The sequence below is a fragment of the Lynx rufus genome, unplaced genomic scaffold, assembly GCF_022079265.1.
Source record: "Lynx rufus isolate CCGP_SWC_20201006 ecotype Redwood Valley unplaced genomic scaffold, mLynRuf1.p SCAF_9, whole genome shotgun sequence".
NCBI classification, from domain to species: domain Eukaryota; kingdom Metazoa; phylum Chordata; class Mammalia; order Carnivora; family Felidae; genus Lynx; species Lynx rufus.
This window is the reverse complement of record NW_025814897.1, coordinates 73623975-73644284: the sequence shown is the minus strand read 5'-3', so window position 1 is coordinate 73644284 and position 20310 is coordinate 73623975. Positions and strand designations below refer to the sequence as shown.

General features: G+C 50.4%; 1 protein-coding gene across 5 annotated transcripts in view; it reads left to right on the top strand.

Moving 5' to 3' along the window:
* The window catches only part of ABCC8 (ATP binding cassette subfamily C member 8), a 77748-nt gene that overhangs the window by 44351 nt on the left and 13087 nt on the right, over positions 1–20310 (top strand). For 3 of the 5 annotated variants that reach the window (XM_047071321.1, XM_047071319.1, XM_047071317.1), the window contains exons 15-26: positions 376–451; positions 1108–1213; positions 9355–9384; positions 11165–11200; positions 11925–12023; positions 13104–13188; positions 13843–13923; positions 15792–15929; positions 17389–17514; positions 18419–18518; positions 18753–18994; positions 19086–19252. In XM_047071321.1, coding sequence (XP_046927277.1) covers positions 376–451; positions 1108–1213; positions 9355–9384; positions 11165–11200; positions 11925–12023; positions 13104–13188; positions 13843–13923; positions 15792–15929; positions 17389–17514; positions 18419–18518; positions 18753–18994; positions 19086–19252 — 1286 coding nt within the window. Of the gene's footprint in view, positions 1–375; positions 452–1107; positions 1214–9351; positions 9385–11164; positions 11201–11924; positions 12024–13103; positions 13189–13842; positions 13924–15791; positions 15930–17388; positions 17515–18418; positions 18519–18752; positions 18995–19085; positions 19253–20310 lie in introns of all 5 variants that reach the window. The other 2 variants (XM_047071320.1, XM_047071318.1) reach the window with 1 other exon arrangement.

Genomic DNA, 20310 nt, shown 5'->3' with positions numbered 1-20310 from the left:
AGAACCTGCACCCCCACGTCTGGCCCCCCAGCACCATCTCCAGGAGGGAGCTTAGCATCAGAGACCTATATGCTGAGTCCTCTGCTCTGGAGGTCACCCTGCCTGCCTGGAGGGTCCATAGCAGTCCCAAAACCAGGGACAAGTTCTCCTTCTCCATTGAATGTGGGACCCTGTGACTGTCATCTCAGAGAGGGTGATTCAGGCAGGGGTCAGCAGGAGAAGGCCATTCTCCCACTCCCCTGCCCTAGAAGTGATCCAGGGACTGAAATCAGGGTTTCTAGCTTTCAGGGCGGGAGGGGAGGCAAGAGACCATTCACACTGAGAACCCAGCTGCCTTTCTATTCTTTTCCGGGCTGTGGGCTACCACCAATAAAGATCATTGGAGGCTTCTTCACATGGACTCCTGATGGAATCCCCACACTGTCCAACATCACCATCCGCATCCCACGAGGTACGGCCTGGCTCATGTCTCTAGCATGGTCTGGGAGTGCCCCTCAAGAGTCATAGCTGAAGTGCCCCCTCCACATGTCCCACTGAATGACAGAGAGAGAAAAAGAAAAATCTGCATGTATTCAGCACCAGCTCAATGCTCACTCTTGGTGGGTACTTTGGGGTATGAACACTAGAGAGGGGTGGGCTACCCATGGCATGCTGGTGGGAGTCAGCAGCAAGGACAGGACAAGACAGCAGGACCTTGATGTCCAGCCACCTGCTGCAGACATATGGGTGCTTCACAGAAAGAAAAGCAGTCCCCAGTAGCCAGGGAATGTGCCATGAAAGAGGTGGGGCTCCTGAGAATGAGCGGGGTCCCTCAGGCCATGAGGCAGGGTGGGTATTCTGGCAAAGACAGCAGCATGAGCAGAGCATGGAGGTGGGATGGAGATGGGACCCAAAGTGGCCTTTGTTGGGACCATGAAGAGTTAGGCCCACACTGGGGAGTGAGAAGAAGGATCTAGAGTTCCAGAAGGGAAGGCTCAAAGAGAGATTCTAGGTAGGAGGAAAGCAAATGGGGGTCCCAGGGTTGCATGTATCTGTCTGTCTTTCTGGGTGATAGTCATTCAGACTCCCTGGTGCCCTAGTCCCATTTGCCCCCCGCCCTCCCTGCAGGCCAGCTGACCATGATCGTGGGGCAGGTGGGCTGTGGCAAGTCCTCACTCCTCCTAGCCACCCTAGGAGAGATGCAGAAGATTTCAGGGGCCGTCTTCTGGAACAGGTACTAAATGCACCCTCAGGGCTCAGCTAGTGGGGAGAGCTAACAGTGGGCAGGCGGGCAGCCTTTCTTTCAGCCATCCTTCTCAGTTAAGGATGTGTCATGCCCATATTGAGCACTTGCTGTGTGTTCAGTGAGTACTCAATGAATGCTGTTAATTGTTATTCTTGTCAACATCTGTAGTACTTATTCAACCCTTACTATGTGCTGAGTACTTTGCTAAGTCCTCTGCACTCATTATTTCATTTAGTCCTTATGACAACCAGCAAGGTAAGGACTATGAACAGTCCTTGTTTTATAGATGAGGGTTCAACTATTTGCCCTAATTCACTCAGCTAATCATCGGCTGAGCTGGAACTCTAACTCAATTCTGCTTGACTCTAAATCCCATGCTCACTCACCTGCACTGCGTCCCTGTGTGGGGAACTGGAACACAAACATTGGTTTCCGGCCTGGTCATCAGCAAAGCCGACATAGACCATTCAGTGGGTGTTTTGAGGAGCCAGAGATAACCCAGACAAACGTGGGTTTCTGGACAAAGATCACTATCTTAATTAAAGAGCCAGAACCCCAGGCTGAGTCAACCATGGATCGATTATTTATAGCCACCTACTTCCAAAAAGCACTTGAAACTAGTTGATAAAAGATACATAGAAAATAGAAGCTTTTTAAAAAGGAAGAAAGGAAGAGCTGAGAAATGAAGAGGGTGGGAAAGGTATATAGAAACCTGGGCGGGGCCTGGCTTGGAGCTCTCCCCCATTGCCCCCCCCGTCCCCCAGTAGCTGAGGGCAAGGGGGGCCTGAGAGGTTTGTAGAGCACATTCAGGGATAAAGTTTGCAGCTGATTCAGCAGAGGACAGGCTTTCCCCACAGCCATTTCTAGGAGGAAGTGGCATTCAAGAGGCCAGGTTTTTCATAAGCCTGAGTGCAGAAAGACCTTGGGCCCAGTGTCTGAATACCTGTGTGCACCTCCATTTGCAGGACATTTTCCGCAATGTCCCTGACTGGTGCATCCGATGGCAAGTTTCCCTCCTCAGTGATGCCATAGACTGGTAGACAAACCCTTTGGGATTTGTTCCTGTGACCTCTGTCTCTGGAATCTTAATTCCACCAGGGATTGTGGTGTGTTTGGGGCAGAGGGGTGTCTGCCTCCATTCCCTATCTTATTGGGGGAGTTCTCAACACAGCCTGACTGGCAAGGCCAGGCATTGGGGTTTGAGGTCACTTTGTCAGCCTCTTGTATCAATTGGCCCTTAGGGCTCTGAAGGGAGGAGCCCTTGCTTATTGGCTGGCAGTGTGTCTTTGTGAAGGGAAGATGGGATTACAGAACCCAGACATTGGGGTTGCCCTGGTTTCCTGGGTCTGTGTCCCACTCAGCATGAGTCAATCCCCCACTGGGTCTGGTCCCGTTGCTCCACTTTCTTTATCTCTTCCCCCAGCCCCCATGCTCAGGTGTCCCCACACCAGCATCAACACCTGTCTGTCCTCTGCAGAAGCTCTAGGCACACTTGGCAGAGGTGCAGCCCTGCCCTGCCTTGGCCCCCACCTCTTCTCCAAGTTTGGCCAACCCTCAGGGTCTGACTGCTGCCACCTCTGTGTTTGGAAACCTCTGCCCCAGCCCAAGGGATACAAGGGGCCTTTCTAGAACAGCTAACATTAAGCAGCTCTTATGTGCCAGGCACTGTGCAAGGCACTTTATTTACTTCATTGTCTCAGTCAGTCTTCACCAAGCTCTGTGAGGTAGGCATCATTCACCCCACTTAACAGATAAGGAGATTGAGGTGAAGCAAATTTTACCCAAGGCCACCCAGCTCTCAAACGGCAGAAGTGGGATTTGCACCTAGGTGCTCAAGCACATGGGCTTTCCACTGAGTGCTGAGAGAGAAGGGGTTCAAGAGCATGTGAAGAAATAATCAGCCTGACAGTCCAAAGGCCAGCAGTCCCTACGGCCATGACACCTACCTCCTCAGTGGAGCCACCACCCAGGTGCTCACAGCTCTGTCCTCATGGCGCCACCTCCCGCTCAGTTCAAGTCTAGGGGTAGGAGTGATGATGAAGAGGTTCTCACTCCTCCATTTTGCCCTCCTCCATGGTGCGGCTTCCCTCTCAAGCATAGCGAAGCACATCCCGGTAGCCTGCAGCCAACCCTCGGAAGTTGTGAGTCTTTGTTCACAACTCAACTCGGGCTCCAATCTCTCCACCTTGATGTATTCACTCATCCCCTGTTTACTGAACATCTGCTGGGTGCCAGACACTGGGCACAGTGACAGAAATGCAAAGATGATTAAGACATGGCCCCTGCTTTTATGGGAGGGGAAGGAGATCAGTGCCATATGATCAAGCATAGAGGAACAACATGGGCCTCTGTGGCCAAGGAGAGAAGGGTCATGTGGATGTGGTGTTTGAGCCTTGAAGGATGAGTGTGGTTTCATCAGATGGAAAAGGCAGGGGTAGGAGAGGAAGGTGTTCCAGGCAGGGGTATCGCCATGAGCAAAGGCTTGCTGATGTGAAAGAACATGGTTCTGGTACCTGGAGCACTGAGGGGGGGGGGGCGCAGTGGCAGAAGACAAAAGAGGTGGGCTGGGCTCAGGTCAGACACCCCTATATACCAGGTCCAGGAAGTAAGATATAGCCGGAAGGCTGTAGAAGAATTATGCTGGTGATAAAAGAAAGGGGTGGGGGGGTACTGGAGAAAGGGAGACCAGTTAGGAGCTCATTATAGTGGTTGGGAGGAGTCTGGACAGACATGACTCAGTTGTCTTCATCTGCCGTGTGCCTCTCAAAATCCTGGACATGTACAAGTTCTGTCCGGCTCAGCTATCCTGGGCAATGTGTTGGCTAAGTGTGGGGGCTGTGTGTTGAGGGACCCTTTTCTTACACAAAGGAGCTCCATGCCTCAGACCCTGGGCAGACCCAGGTCTGCATGGGGGTGATGCACTTGCAAAGTGAGCCAAGAGCAAAATAGTGAGCAAAATAACGTTTAACCTGGCAGCCTGTCCCACAAGTCTGTCTGTCTGCAGCCAGAGGCCAGGGCGATGCCAGGCTGCTCTGATGTTTTCTTCCATGCCACGGCCAAGGCCGGGTGACCAGGCAGCCAGAAGGAGTTCAGGAGGCACAAGTCAGGGAGCTGGGGGATTAGGAAGTGCAGAATGGAGAATGCTCTGGAAAGATTGGTTTCTATAGCCATTCATTTGTCCTTTCAATGAACAAATGAGAAATATGGCTAGGCAGATAAAAGCAAAAAGCTCTGGAGGCAGGCTTCATGAGTTCAAGTCTGGGCTCTGTGCTTTGGGAAATTCCATGACCTTTCTATACCAGTTTTCCCTTATTCCCATGGGGTTGATGTGAGGCTTAACCTAGCGTGTAGTAAGTGCCCTATAAATATTATTATAAATATTATTGTTTGAAAATGTACTTCTATGCCAGGTTCTAAATCCCCCTGTTGCTCTTGAATTGCACTCCAGCCTGTCGCCCGGGAGAGATGGCAGTGAGCTCCTTGGGCACAGAAACCATATCTTATTTGTCTCTCTGTATCCACAGTGCCTTTGCTAAATGCATTCATTTGTTAAATGAACACACAACCTGGAACAATTTATGACATCCAAGAGACTGCCATCATAAATGTGTCTTTACATCTCCCTCCTACCACATACCTAGACCCAGGCTGTTCTCCTGACTCTGAATTCCACCACCCAATTCCCCACCAACATTTGGAAAATGGGAATCCCCACTCAGATGTGGAATTTAAGAAACAAAACAAATGAGTATATGGGGGGGAGGGGGAGAGAGAAACAAACTATAAGAGACAGAGAACAAACTGAGGCTTGATGGATGGAGGTGGGTGGGGGATGGGCTAGATGAGTGATGGGTATTAAGGAGTGCTTGTTAATGATGATCGCTGGGTGTTGTATGTAAGTGAGGATCACTAAATTCTCCTCCTGGAACCAATATTGCACTGTATGGTAACTAACTAGAATTTAATAAAAATTTGAAAACAAAAACAACAGCAAAAAAGGGAAGTAGGAATCCTGTTAGCGCATGTCTCACAATGCATTATGATTACCTGCTGGTGTGCCTGTCTCTCCCATGACACTGAGCTCCTTGAGGACAGGACTGAAGAATTCCGTGTTGTACTCCAAGTGCCCAGCAAAGCATGTGCCTTTTGTGAACTTCTCTGTGCAAGTTACAAAGGAGAAGACCTACCCCCGGGGAGCTCACCAGTGCCAGGTGGACAGAGGCATGCAGACAGAGCCCTGGTGTGGGCGTACCGGGTCCATCGGGTGAGGTCCTGCATTCTGGGCTGGAGATTTACTGCAGCAGCCCTGGGCATATCTGGCACATCAACCCCCAGCCCCTGGTCTCAGGGAGAACCACGTGGTTCCCAAACATCCACTTTAGTAACAGTCACCCGCCAGTGCCTGGCTCTCTGCTTCAATGCACTATCAACCTGGGAATTTGCAAACTCTCTCCTTAATATCTAAGAAGAAAACATTATTATGAAAAGCTAATATTAGTAGATACACTCAAGTGAAATTCTTTCCCTAGAAATAAGGAATAGGGCCATTAATGACCACAGTAGAATGATTTTAAATGTCCCCAGGGAGCCAGCAAGAAGCAGGGCCCCAGAGTAGGGAAGAGGGTTCCACTTCCTGATGAGCAACTACAAATCAGCCTCCCTGGAGCTCCCTGTTGCCTCTGCTCTCACCACCTGCTGAAGCTTCCGCTTGAACCATTTATTATTTCTGTTTGTGCCCACTCAGGAGGCCTGGGCCTTGCTTGCCCTGGGCCAGCCTCAGAATGCTGTCGCCTTGTGGTGGTTGGTATGAAGGCTGCTTCCTGAGACCCTTGATTCCCCCAGGAGATGAGAAACAGTCTCCTTTCATGACTACCCTGTGGTCCAATCTGCCCACGTAGATCTTGAAGCCTTTGGGGAATAGGGGTAAGGTGCTCAGGTAACCCCAGGTTTCCTGGAGGAGGCAGGTGTGGCAGTATGGTAAGCAGGCAAGACAAGGGGCCCTGCATGGAGGTGATGAGCCAGACTTGGTCTTTTTTGTAGTCCTGAGTCTGCCACTCACTTGCTGTGTGGCCTTGGGCAGGTTATTTTACCTCTCTGAGTTTTAGTTTCCTCATCCGGACAATGAGAAAAACCCTTTCCTCTCTCAGAGACTCGGCATTAGGACCCAATGACATTAATTGGAAAGGGCTCTGTGGTAAAAGGTAATGTTTCAAGATAGCTACAGGCCTGTCAGGGGCAAGATGAAGGGACCATGGGGGCCCAAAATTCTAATTTCCTCTTCCAACCCCTTCCCACCTCTTCCCTTTTTATTGGTTGCTGGTGTCTTAAATGAGTGGTGAGCTGTTCAATTTCTCCTCTGTGTGCATCTCTGGGACCAAGGGTGATCCCTCCAGGTCTCCAACCCCACGTCCTTCCCTCCAACCGGCTATGAGCTGTTTTTATAATATGTTCTCCCAGTGTCACTGGGGTTTGTGCCATGACCCCAATTTTATACACAAGGAAACAGAGGCTCCCCTAAGGAAAGGGACTTGCAGAAGATTTCACAACCAGTGAGTAGAGAGGCTCCTCAGATATGAACTTTGGAGCCCATATTTTTTTTTCCAGTTCTCTGCACTGCCTGCCCGCAGTTCGTGCCTCTTCCTCCCACCTAGAATTCCCTCCTTCTGTCTGCACGCTGTCATCCCCTCCCCCACCCTTGAGAGTTCTGCTCACCTCTGACTTCTTGGAGCCTTTCCTCACTTTCTCACATTTCTTCTCCTCCAAACTATATTTAAAATTTACCTTGTTCTCCAATTCCAGAAGATTGTCCATAAATTAGAAAAGATACACAAGTATAAAGAAGGCAAAAACCACCTAATATCCCATTACCTAGAAGTTTCCAATCTTCTTTCTAAGCATTTGCATATGTGTTTGTGGGTCCTTTTCCCCAAAATTTATATAATACTTTCTTGCTCCTACTTCTTTTTCTGGCCCTCGTGACTTTCTGACTTCTGTACCTGTCTGATTCCCTCTACCAGAATATGAGCCCTATGAGGGCGGGCTCTGTGCCTTGATTTCAGCTTGGTGTGCACACACCTGCCCAGCATCTAGCTGGTTGGAGGGAAGGACGTGGGGTTGGAGAACTGGGGAGAATTGTCCTTTCAGCTCAGTGCCTGGTTTCAAAGGTACAGGCAGAGGAGGGATGGAATCACCCCCACACATTTAAAACCCCAGTAATCAATGGAGAAAGTGCACGCCACATGTACCATTTTGTACTTTTCAGATGGAAACATCTACACACAAAGCCTTGGGGAGGTTCGCTCTAGGGAGGCTGGGGCTACACTGTAAAAAGTTAGAGATGAACCTGGATCCACACCCCAGCTTTCTCCCTTCCTAACTGTAACATTGGGCGCATTATGCAAACTCTGAGGCTCAGTTTTCCCATCTGTAAAAAGGGGACAGTAACACCTCTTTAAAGTATTGTCCTGCGGATGACATGGCAAATACAAACAACTTCACACTGCCTGGCATGAGGACAGCCCCACTGAGTGCTAGTCTCCCTCCCTCCCTTCTTCCCAAATGATTAAGATGTCAGTTAACAGCCTCCCTTTATTACAGGTCTGTCATGTGCTAAGCAATGTAGGGGTTGGAAAAGATGCTCTTCCTGCCTTAAAATCCCACTGGGGATAAAAGACTTACACAGGAGCTGATTAGAGAGTAAGGTAGTCCATTATGAGGGCTAATTGAGCAACCCAGACAATGATACAAAATGAGTTAGGACCGGGCACTGGGGTCCACAGGGAGGCCACAGATGCACTTTCTTCCAGATAAATAACAGTCTTTGCAACTCTGGAAGCAATCAAGGCAGGAAGACTCCAGAGATAAGCTTATCTGGGCCTCGGCCGCAGAGTTGGCATTTGTAAGCTTTGGTTTTTTTATCTGTCTCATGTTACCAGCTGTCCAGAAAGTCCAGCAATCTGATGGTTGGGAAACCCAAGGTTAGGTTGGGTTGAGAGAACGAAATGAGACCACAAAGATCAGAGAACAGAATCTGAGGGGACCTGTAACCACGTATCCATCAGGATCTCCTCTCAGTTCTGCTCCTCAGCAAGGGACAGAAAGGAATTCATCAGGTTCCTTGCTGCCTCTGTTTTTTTCCATCCAGGTATTCCTGACAAATCACAGTGGAGTCGTGTAACGTGGTCATTAAGAGCATAAAGCTTTAGAGTCAGATAAATCTATTTTCTCTGCTATTTGCTGGCTGTGTGGCTTTGGGCAAGTTACTTAGCCTTTCTGACCCTCACTTTCTTTGTAAAGTGGAGACAGTCAAAATAAACCTCTTTCGTATGATTATTTTAAGCTTTAAGAAAGATGATACTATTATGATACTTATCACAGTGCTTATGAAAGTTCAACAAATGTTAGCTGGTTTTAGTATGCCTAACGTCAGATCTGTACGAAAACAGAGTGGATTATTTTTCCCCAAATGTGCATGTCAGAAGCACACACTTTATTGGCAGAGGGCTACTTGTGGAAGGTTGAGTGGTAGTCTGGAACAGAACAGAGTGCTGGCAAAGTTGGCCACAAAATTCAGGTCGCCTCACTCAGTGCTTTTCATAATTTTTTTTACTATAATCCACTCTACATCACAGTCCACTACATTCATGCATTGATAGATAAGGGGGGAAAAAATCCCAAGAAAATACACATGTTAACCACATGCTGGGCACACTTTTTTTTTTTAAGTGCGGTCACAGTTCACTTACTTTAGACCCAATGATTGGGTCCCAATCTACAGTTTATAAAATGATTCTGACCTTGGCAAAGTCACTTTCCCTCCCTGAGCTTTAGTTTTCCCCCGTGTTAAACCATCGTGACACCCAGCCAGCCTCACCGCTACTCTGAGTCAGGGGCACAGATTTAGCTCTTGCTATTTGGAGGTGCTCATCTAGGTGCTGTGGGAGGGGCAGTGATTGAGAAGAGAGGTTTGTGTCCCTAAGGAAGCCACTTGGGGACACTGGGGAGGGGTGGGAGGGATGGGAGGGGTGGGGATTGTGAGGATCTCTCTCTCCAAAGACCTTTGTGATGGAGAGAAAGGCAATGGAGTAAGAAGTAACTGGTGTTGATTTTTCCCATTTGTACCCCAGCAGCCTTCCTGATGAGACGGGAGAGGACCCCAGGTATAGCCTTGGAACTGGGTTGGAAGTGGGTCCCAACGAAGGGAAGGGGCTGGGGGGCTGGAAGGGCTTGTGGGGTTGGGATACTGAGTGTGGACGGCAGGGTGTGCAGCCTACATGATTTCATTGGCACAGAGCCTTATAACAAGGCATGCTTTCTCAAAGACGGCAAAATCTGGTTCTTAGAGAAGAAAAAAACTTAGATGTTCCAGTCTGTGGCTCTTCAAAGGGCCTTATAATATATAAACAGATATACAATATATCTGTGGTTTAAAAACTTCATGGTGGGTGGGGCACCTGGCTGGCTCAGCGCTCAGTCAGTGGAGTGCACAAGTCTTGATTTCAAGGTTGTGAGTTCCAGCCCCACACTGGGCATGGAGCCTACTTTAAATCAATCAATCAATCAATCAATCAATTAATCATGGTGCATAGTCAAAAAGTAGTTTACTGCTTGCCACGGGTTGGTGGGAAAGAAGAAAGGGAGTAACTGCTAATGGTACAGGATTTATTTGGGGGGGGTGATAAAAATGTTGTGGAATTAGTGGTGATGGCTGTACAACCTTGTGAGTATACTAGAAACCACTGAATTGGAAAAGAAATACACTAAGGAAAGGACAATTGGGAGAGGGGGGGATGTGTATAAAAAGTCCCTAGGCGATGATCCTGAAAAAAAAGTTGAGCAACAGGGCTGTAAGAGAGGAGGTAGATCTTCCCCAGGCCAGACAGGAAATTTGGCCTTATTGCTTTATGTTCAGTGTTCAGTCTAAAAAATCCAAGTGAACTAGATTAATGAGGCTCTGAGACACTGAAAACCTTCCCGAACCTCACATCTCCCAAGAACATTCAAAACACACTGGAGGTGGTATGAAGTCAGGGCTGGGAAGGGTGACTCAACTTTGTAAATACCCCTAAGTAGTTTCATAATTACTGGCCTTCCCTCTAATACCAGAATGTTTCACTTCCCCGTGTTTTCTTTGCCCTTTCTCCCACCTTGTCCCTAAGTGCCGGGGTGTGATGACAGGCCCAGCCTCTCTCGCCATAGTAACCATGGTTCTTGAGCCAAAAGGCAGAGCTCATGGTATGTGACAAGTATGACCGTCTGGATGAGAACAGCGGTACAGAATAGCTGACACTAGAGCTGTTCCCGGCCATCCAGGGCATGCGGTCACTGCAGCTGACACATCTCTCCCAGCAGATACCCCAGATTCCACTCTTGTCTTCTGACAGGGCCACATGAGGCTTCAATTCATGCCTGGAGCCCTTCTCGGCCCTCTGGCTGCCACCCCGAGAGTTCCATGGGCCTTAGGTTCCCACGCACAAGCTGTGGGCCTGGCCTGGCTCCTGCCAGACAGCCCTCCCGGCCTCGGCTGTTTTTGCAGCCATGTCTGCCTGAGACCCGAGTCTGTGCATTTGAGCCCCGATGCAGAGGCTGGGTCTGGAGGAGCCACATGTTGGCTTTCATAGTCCTCTGACACAGAATTCCCCCCAACACACAAGATTACACCAATGCTGCCTTTCCCTCATTCTCCCTCTCAACTGGGGCCTGGGGCCCTCTGCACACCCCCCCACACACACTGGGGACGCTACACAGTGTTGGGCAGAGGAGGCTCCCCCAGGATGGCCGCTCCCCACTCTACACCCCTCCGTGCAGCATGTGGCTGCACCCCTGGTCACAGGGGCAAACAGGCACACTCATGCCGGGTTTGAGGGAGTTCAAAGGTCTGTGAAGAAGTTGGTCCACACACGTGAGCCCTGAAACTGTGTCTTTTCTTCCCTGCTGCAGCCCAGAGCGGGAGACGGTGGCCGATTCGGATGTGAGGTACTGTGACCTGGAGCACCTGCCCCGTGGGCAGACTTCCTCAGAGGGGCTCTCAGGCCCAAGGGAGCCACAGAACTCTTGAGGGCAGCCCCACACATCCCAGCTCCGCTGTAGGGAAGAGGCCCAGGAGGGCTCTGTGCTCCATCAGATGCTTCAGGAGCCACTGCTGCTTCTGTGCATCAAGCGGCTCCCTTCACACCAGATCACTTTTATCTGGTGGTCATACCCCCCCTTTTTTTTTTTTTTTTTTTTGGTCTTCAAAACCTGTATCACACTACATGTGGTTTCCTTGGTTCTGCTTTTTTAAAAAGTTCCACTTGGAGAGTTATCTGCTAACATCAAAATCAAGTGATTTGAGGGCCACTCGGGGAAGAAGGAAATTAGGGGTCAAGTGTTTACTTGGTTTGGTCACACTTCAGGCTCCTCCTAGCTCTGGGTAGAGACTCAGGAAGAATAGACTGCAGGGGTGGGACAGGCTGTATGCAGGGCAGAGCAGGGTTGAGGTCCTGTCCCCACCCCACCGCCCCCCCCACCCCCGCCCCGGTCTGCTACGACCCAGGCACCCAAGCCTGCCTCTGGCCCTGGGGAAAGAGAGGCCACCAGGGGCCACACAAAGCTGGCTTCTGCCAAGTGCCCCTCCCCAGTCTATACCATCTGCTTGACAACTGCCTCTGAGAATGAGCCCCCAAGAATGCCTCCCCTACTCCTGCCTGCTTTGTTCCAGGAAGAGAGGCCCCGTGGCGTATGCTTCTCAGAAACCATGGCTGCTAAATGCCACTGTGGAGGAGAATATCACCTTTGAGAGTCCCTTCAACAAACAACGGTAGAAGCCTCTTGGTGGGAGGTGGGCTGAGGGGGCGGGGAGAAATTGGTCAAGGGCAGCATTAGCCAGCCCTCCCCAGTGCCCAAGCCCTAGCCAGCTGCCCTGCCCCTCTATCGATCACCCACAACCAGCCATCCTGCTCTCCAAGACGCTTATCTGAATCCCAGCCTGTTCCATATGGCCCATCTGGAAATGATCCAGATGTGCCTGGGCATCAGGGCAATCCAACTCCTGTATGTATGAAGGCAAGGCGGGAGGGGAGCGTGCGGGGGGAGGGATGTTGTGTGGAAGCCCCGATGGCCTTCTCTTGAGGCTAATGGCAAGACTGACCCAGCTTTCCTTTATTCCCTACCCTCGCTGTGCAACTGATGTATTATTTTCCCTCCAATGATAATAATAATTGCTACCATCTATTGAGCTCTTAGGTGCGAGGTGCAGCGTCACGCTCTTTATATGCTTGATTTCCCCTAATGCTCATAACAACCCCAGTAGGCAGCTACTATCATTATCGCCCCCAAGGCTCAGAAAGGTTAGGTAACCTGCCCGAGGCCACCCAACGAAGAAGTGACAGAAATGGGTCTCAAATCCAAGGTTGCCTGACACCCAATTACATGTCACCAAGACACTCTGATGCCTCCATGCACCCTGGCTGGCACCAGCTAAGAGCTGACCAGGGAAGTATGAGAGGAGCAGGCTGGGCAAATATTTGATCAGCCATCATCATTACTGCCTAAACCAACCAGCAGTGATTTTTCCTGGCAGTGCCCCAAGTGTGGGCTCTGGCTGGAGCTTCTCCCACTGCACAAGGGCCATGGGCCCCCTCTTGTCATTTACGTGGCATATTTACTACTATCCAATTTCATCCTTCAAATATTTAACTGGCCCCAAGACTCTGTGAGGTGCTGCCCTCAGCTCTTTTCAAGCTCACATGGTGTTTGCTTGCACCCAGGCAGAAGGCCATTAAAGCCAATGCTCACCCTGAGCACAGCTGCCCGGAAGCTAATGATTCTCTGTCAGTGCTCAGGCCCAGCTCTGGCCAGGCCGATCAGCTGTGTCCGTCCCCACCCCCAACCACTCCAGGTACAAAATGGTCATCGAAGCCTGCTCCCTGCAGCCGGACATCGACATCCTGCCCCATGGAGACCAGACTCAGATTGGGGAACGGGTTAGTAGCAGCCTCTATGGGGGTTTTTCCAAGGCTGGGGCCCTCAAGCTTCCCTGATCCCCACCTGTCACCACCAGCATGCTCTGAGCTCATTCTCAGGGAGAGGAGGTGACTGGAAAATAAGAGGGTAAAGGTGGAAAACCTGCCTGCAGTGGGGACAAAATGATCTTGAACCTTGGGCTGCTGGTTGTCCTTGACAGCTTTGCCACTTAGTGCCTCCCTAGGCTGGAGATTTATTCATGCCCCACGTCTATACTCAGGGCCCACATGACACTGTGCTAGGCCTAGGGTTATATCCTTCATGTACACTGTCCAGATGGGACCCCTCCTCCATAAGCTTAGACAAATAGGATTCTCCCATGATAGCCCTCCTCATGTATGATTGAAATCCCTACTTCTTCTGTCTTGGTTGTCACTGGTCAGATGGTGTCTAACACCTACTTGATGAATCTTCAGTGTCATGGGGATCATGCTCCCCACCTCTGAATGAATTCAGTAAATATGTATAAGTTCCTCCTCTCTTCAAGGTGAGGAGGGACAAAGCGACGGGTAGAGCCAGGCCGCTATCCCAAAGAGCTCACAGGCAAGTAAGGGCCAGGACGGTCTTTCCTGAAGGGCTATGAGAGCATAATGTTTCCTCTCCTTTGGTCACAGGGCATCAACCTATCTGGTGGTCAACGCCAGCGAATCAGTGTGGCCCGAGCCCTGTACCAGCACACCAACGTTGTCTTCTTGGTGAGTGCATTAGCTGGTATCTCCCTTGTCTCTGGCTGCCTCCCTGGCTCACCGCCTGTACACAAACCCACACAACACCACCCAACAAGCTCCCTTTCCAGGAGTAAGCCTCTCCTGCCAGAGATATTACTTAATCATTGATGGGGAAACTGAGGCAAGGGTAGTGCAAATGACCCACTGTGGACTTCACATGGAACTCTGCAGTAGCCATGAGGGAAGACAAGTAGTAATTACAGGCTGCCTCCCTGTAGGACAGCCTTAACCTATCTACACTTAGCCCCACTACAATAACGGCAGATACATGGAAAGTATGCTGTCACTTCCAATCCCGTGTTCCGAGCAGACATTGCTAATTGATCACAGCAGGGGTAATAGAAAATTCAGTATCATCAATGAATGCAGTTCTGTGAAACCCCACATTAACTAGATAAGTTTCCCACAGAAACTTAACCTGGCCTCAGAATCCTTGCCACCACCCCACTCCGAGTAGTCACTAGCAATCAAACATGAGATAAACTAATGAGCTGTGCCTGCCCTATTTCATGCCAAGTTCTGTGTGAGGTGCCTTAGTTGATACTGAGGGCCAGGCCTTGGCCTCAAAGATTTAGAATCTGACTAGCAGATAGAGCTCACCCACACTCAAGAGCCACGGCCCAGTTGAAAGCCAAACTGTGCAGCACAGTGTAGGAGGAGGCTTGTCCAGGGAGACAACTATGAGGGCTAGAATAATCAGGGAGAGCTTTCTGGAAGAGTGAGTCAGGTAAACAGAAGGAAAGAGGAAGGCCATTTGGGTAGGGAGTCAGAAGAAGGAACCAGGTCTCTGATCCGGCTTTATGCGCTCCCCCTGTTCCCAACACACGTAAAAGCTCTCCAATAAACACACTTCAAAATGTAAAGGTTCATAGTCTTTGTTACCATCCAACATAGCACTTTACAAAGTACTAGCTTATTCATGATCTTTTTTTTTTTAATGTCTATTTTTGAGAAAGAGAGAGAGAGCACACAATCAGGGAAGGGGCAGAGAGGAGGAGACACAGAATCCGAAGCAGGATCCAGGCTCTGAGCTGTCAACACAGAGCCCGACACAGGGCTTGAACTCACGAGCGGTGAGATCATGACCTGACCCAAAGTCAGTCACTTAACCAACTGAGCCACCCAGGTGCCCCTAGCTTATTCATGATCTTATATGAGCTTTAAACAACCTTGTTAGAAAGAAGTCAAGTGGATATTTTAGATTATTTCAGCAAATGTGTATTAAGCTCCTACTGTGTACCTGGCACAGGCACAAGGGGTATCAGTTCCTGGGGGCCTCACAGGAGTGGACAAATAGTTATCACAACTGGAATCGAGAGGAGGGAGGATTAGGCATGGAATCAAGAGAGGACACAGGAAGAGCTAGGATGGAGCACTGAAGGATGAGTAGGAGTTCACCAGGCAGACAAGAGACAAAATGGTGCTTCCGGCAGAGGAAACAGCATAGGTAAAAACCTGGAATGGCAAGTTCTCTGGAATCCTGGAGTACAGGGAGATTGGACAGGACAGACAAGTGAGACCAGAAAGACAGACTGAGCAAATAACAACGGGCCTAGATCACCGTGCTAAGGAATTCAGACTTGGTAGGCAGTGGGGAGCTATTGAATGTTCAAGAGTCAGGAAGTGTATGTGATTAAACTGAGAGCCATATAACTCATAACTGCCTCATTTTAAGATGAGGCATCTAAAGCCCAGAGAGGTGAAGTATATTATCCAAGGACATTCAGCTAACTAGTGTCAGTCCCTAGACCAGAGTTGGTACAACTCTGATGGTTTTTATACTCACTGTTACCCCCTCTGCCCACATTTACCCCCACCTTCTCCCCTCTGCCCAGGATGACCCCTTCTCAGCTCTGGATGTCCATCTGAGTGACCACCTGATGCAGGCCGGGATCCTTGAGCTACTCCAGGATGACAAGAGGACAGTGGTCCTAGTGACCCACAAGCTACAGTACCTGCCACATGCAGACTGGGTGAGAGGCCACAAGGAGATCAAGCTGTGGAGGGCTGAGGGGGCAGAAGCAGTAGAACATCTTCAAAGGAGTCACTCAGTGTCTCAGTAGCCATTGCTGAGGGCCACAAAGCAGACGAGATCCACACTGAATGGCTTCCTGCAGGCTGGGTAGACCCTGCACAGGCCAAGGGTTTCACATCACCTACAGCTGCAGACATTCCACCCTCACCTGGGGCCCCTGTGGTACCTGCAAGGCTGGCACCAAGAAGTCTCAGAAAGAAGCAGACATTCGATTCCCATCCTCTGTTTATGGCCCGGGTTGATGACTCATCCCCCTGGCCTTGGGACTGCCTATTTGGATGGGAAAGCCATCTGCCCGTCCACCCTCTGACCCACAGAAGGTCGGACGGATTCATTCAAGTCAGAATCAGACAGAAATATGGAAACCAACAATACAAGCAGTCGCAGAAGCTTCAATATTAGAATGCGACTTGGTGAAACCCCGCATTGACCACATTTCCATACTCCTCAATCTGTAGATAACAGTTACTTTTTAATTAATTGGAAAGCATTTAACATTTAAGGTGGAAATCATGTGACTTTTAAAATCTGGACCTTGCCTGACTCCTGAGGCAAAATTTGCCCCTGAAAATTAAGGGCGTCCTTGAGCTTCAGGCCTGTGCTATATGGCCCTAGGCCTTCCTTCTGCATGTGGTGAAATCCTCTACTATGAAAAAAGAAAAAAAAAATCCGGATAAAAAAAAAAAAACTATTAAAACAGGTGCAGAAGGTCTGTGTCTGAGTTTCCAGGGTGACCGTGGCAAGGCAGTTCAGGACAATCTTTAGTCCAAAGAAGGCTGTCACAGACATGCCTGGTCCCTTGAAGTGTCAGGGAACAGGACTCCCAGGCATCGCTCCCTACACCCCAGCATGGGCTCAGTAGGGGTAAGAGAACAGAGGTGGGTTTCTGAATTAATGCAGAGTGTCCATGAGTGTGAAACATTGAGTGTTTCAAATGAAATCAGTTTTGTTGATTTTAAAGAGGCATGGCCACACACACTTAGACCAATAGGTGCTTTGTCAACCCCCGGTGGAACCCACCAGACCTGCCATTAGGAGGAGCTAAAGGTAGCGTGCAATTGGCTGTTAAGTGTGGGTACACGGCAGCCACGGATGGAATCCTTGCAAGGAATCAGACACCTGGACCAGGAGCTAATTTGTTCTGCAAACCCTCTTAGCAACCATGGGGCAACCACTGAGAATTACCCCCCAGAAGTACCAATCTCTCAATCTTGGGGGTGTGTTGGTGGGGATAGGTTATCACTACCAGCTCACTGCAGTGGGAAAGCCAGTGGCCAGTTGTGGTGGGGGAGAGGGTGTGTACATGTCCATCTCAGACTCCTTAGCAAGGTAGGGGTGTGACCGCCACTCCCCTTTTCTATTCAGCCCCTGGGCCGGGTCTGTGTCTTCCTTTCCAGATCATTGCGATGAAGGACGGCACCATCCAGAGGGAGGGCACGCTCAAGGACTTCCAGAGGTCTGAGTGCCAGCTCTTTGAGCACTGGAAGACCCTCATGAACCGGCAGGACCAAGAGCTGGAGAAGGTGAGTATGTCCTAAAGGCCAGGCAGCCACCCTCTGAGGAGAAGGTTCTGGTACAATCTGAACACATAAAGGCCTTCCTGCCCTCATTGGCCTAGGAAACCCCCCAAAGGACAGATGTGGGAGCTGAGCATGAACTTCCTCCTGCCCGAGGAGAGCCAGTACCTGTGCCAGCTACCCAAGGCAGAATCAGGTGGACACCTTCCACTTATCCTCAAATAATCAGAAACCATGTAGTTATAAAGCTTCAGAGAATCAACTCAAACTGGCTAAGCAAAGAAAAAGAGGGAGGAGTTAAGGATTGTTCGGCTCATGAAACTAAAAAGTGTCGGCTTCAAGTGAAGCTGGATCCAGGTAGTTAAAGAATGTCATCAGGAACCTGTTTCTCTCCCTCCTTGGCTCTGCTCCCGTCAGACTGGCTCCATTCTTGTGGCAACAGAGAGAGCTATCAGCAGCCGTGGGCTTACATTCTCCCAGCTCCACACCTCTGCCAATTAGAGAGTGCCTCTTCCACAACAGTTCAGCAGAAGTCCCTGAACTGACTCTCCTTTGTCCACTTTGGTCATGTGCCCACCCTGAATAAATCACTGTGGCCAGGGATGTGGAGTGTGAGATTGGCCAGTCCTGGGTCTCATGCCCACCCATAGAGCCAGGGAGAATGATCAGCCCACCTGAGTCACGGAGACTAAGAATAGGGGAGAGATGGTCTCCCACAGGAACATCGGGGTATTTTAAGCTGATAAACAGGACGAGTAAATTCTGCCAAGACTCATGTCCATCTGGACCCTCCCCCAGGTGGGGCAACCTGGAAACCTGACACTGGTCACGGTCAAGGGTGGCTGTCCCCCTCCCTCCCTTTCCCCTCCGCACATTCTGAGGAATTGGCCAGGCCCCATCTGTCTTTCAGGAGACTGTCGTGGAGAGAAAAGCCACTGAGCCACCTCAGGGTCTGCCCCGGGCCATGTCCTCAAGAGACGGCCTCCTGCAAGATGAGGAAGAGGAGGAAGGTACAGACAGTGGGACTAGGAATGAAATACTGGCCTGAGGTCTGACTGACCGTGGGGAGACTAGGGTTTGGGGTTCTGGGGTGGTGAGATAGTGTGACCTTCATCAAATCCCTCTCCCTTGGTGTGCCTCAGTTTTCCCATCTGTAAGTGGGGATAACATGCCCCCCTCCCACCGGTTCGCCCTCAGAGGGATGTGAAATGTGAAGCCACAGGGTGGGTTCTTGTGGCCTGCAGAGGAGGCAGCTGAGAGTGAGGAGGAGGACAACCTGTCTTCAGTGCTGCACCAGCGTGCCAAGATCCCGTGGCGAGCCTGTGCCAAGTATCTGTCATCCGCCGGCATCCTGCTCCTGTCGCTGCTGGTCTTCTCCCAGCTGCTCAAGCACATGGTCTTGGTGGCCATTGACTACTGGCTGGCCAAGTGGACCGACAGTGCCCTGACCCTGAGCCCAGCAGCCAGGAACTGCTCCCTCAGCCAGGTGTGGCCGGCAGCCCCAGGGCACGGGCTGGGGGGAGAGGGCTGAGCCATGGACACCCCCGGGACCCCGCCTCATTCTCTGCCCGGCCCAGGAGTGCTCCCTCGACCAGACTGTCTATGCCATGGTGTTCACGGTGCTCTGCAGCCTGGGCATTGTGCTGTGCCTTGTCACATCTGTCACCGTAGAATGGACCGGGCTGAAGGTGGCCAAAAGGTTGCACCGCAGCCTGCTGAACCGGATCATCCTGGCTCCCATGAGGTACCCTGCTCCCCCCAACCATGCTGGGGCTGTGGGCAAGTCACTGTTCTCCTGGCTTCAGTTCTCCCATCTATTAAATAGGGATATGCAACCTCTGTCACAGGCTGCTGGGGGTGACTCAAGGAGACAGTGTGTATAAAAGTGCCTTCCTCAGAGCAGAAAGCAGAGAAAAACCAGCATTTATTCAGCCACACCTGGTGCTAGGCATTTTATATGATTAGCTCATCTAATTGTCATAACAGCCCTTCAAAGTGAGAGTCTGCAGGCTCTGCATAGATGTGAGGTTCCCTTCCCTAGACAGATGTCATCTGCCTATCTCCACCCACAGATTCAGCTCTCCCCCTATACCCTCAGCCAACCTGCAGGTTCTGACACTGGGGACATGGGGACATGTTTTCATCCCCTGTGTTGGGCTGGATAAAAACCCGAAGTCTGCTTGGTGGGAAAGAGGTTTAAAGTGGTCACTGCCCAATAGACTGGCTGACTCAGTCCTTTTTTAAAAATTTTTTTTAATGTTTATTTATTATTAAGAGACAGAGAGACACAGAGTGTGAGCAAGGGAGGGGTAGAGAGAGGGGAGACACAGAATCCAAAACAGGCTTCAGGCTCTGAGCTGTTAGCACAGAGCCCGATGCGGGTCTCGAACTCACAAACTGCAAGATCATGACCTGAGCCACCCAGGTGCCCCGGGGCTGACTCAGTCTTAAAGCACAACAGGCAAACAGGTTATCTGGGCCCCAGTCAGTGCCAGACTCACCATCTGACTACACTTTTTACTTTTCGGTCTTGTGAGCTCCCTGTGGTCCACAGACATGACCTCAAAGTTTACTTACCCCCTATTTGTCCCAGATCTGTGCTTCTGAAATCCTCTGGTTGGGGTTGGGCTGATTCTGGGTCACAGCCAGAGTGATGACAGGCAGAGTAGCCTTGCAGGGTCAGCCAGCTGACAGACTATCCACAGGGCCCTGTTCCCCCTGGCACATCATCCCTCTGGAGAAGACTATTTGTCCCCAGGATAGCTGCTGAGTGAGTCAGGCTGAGCAAGAGCTGAGGAAGGT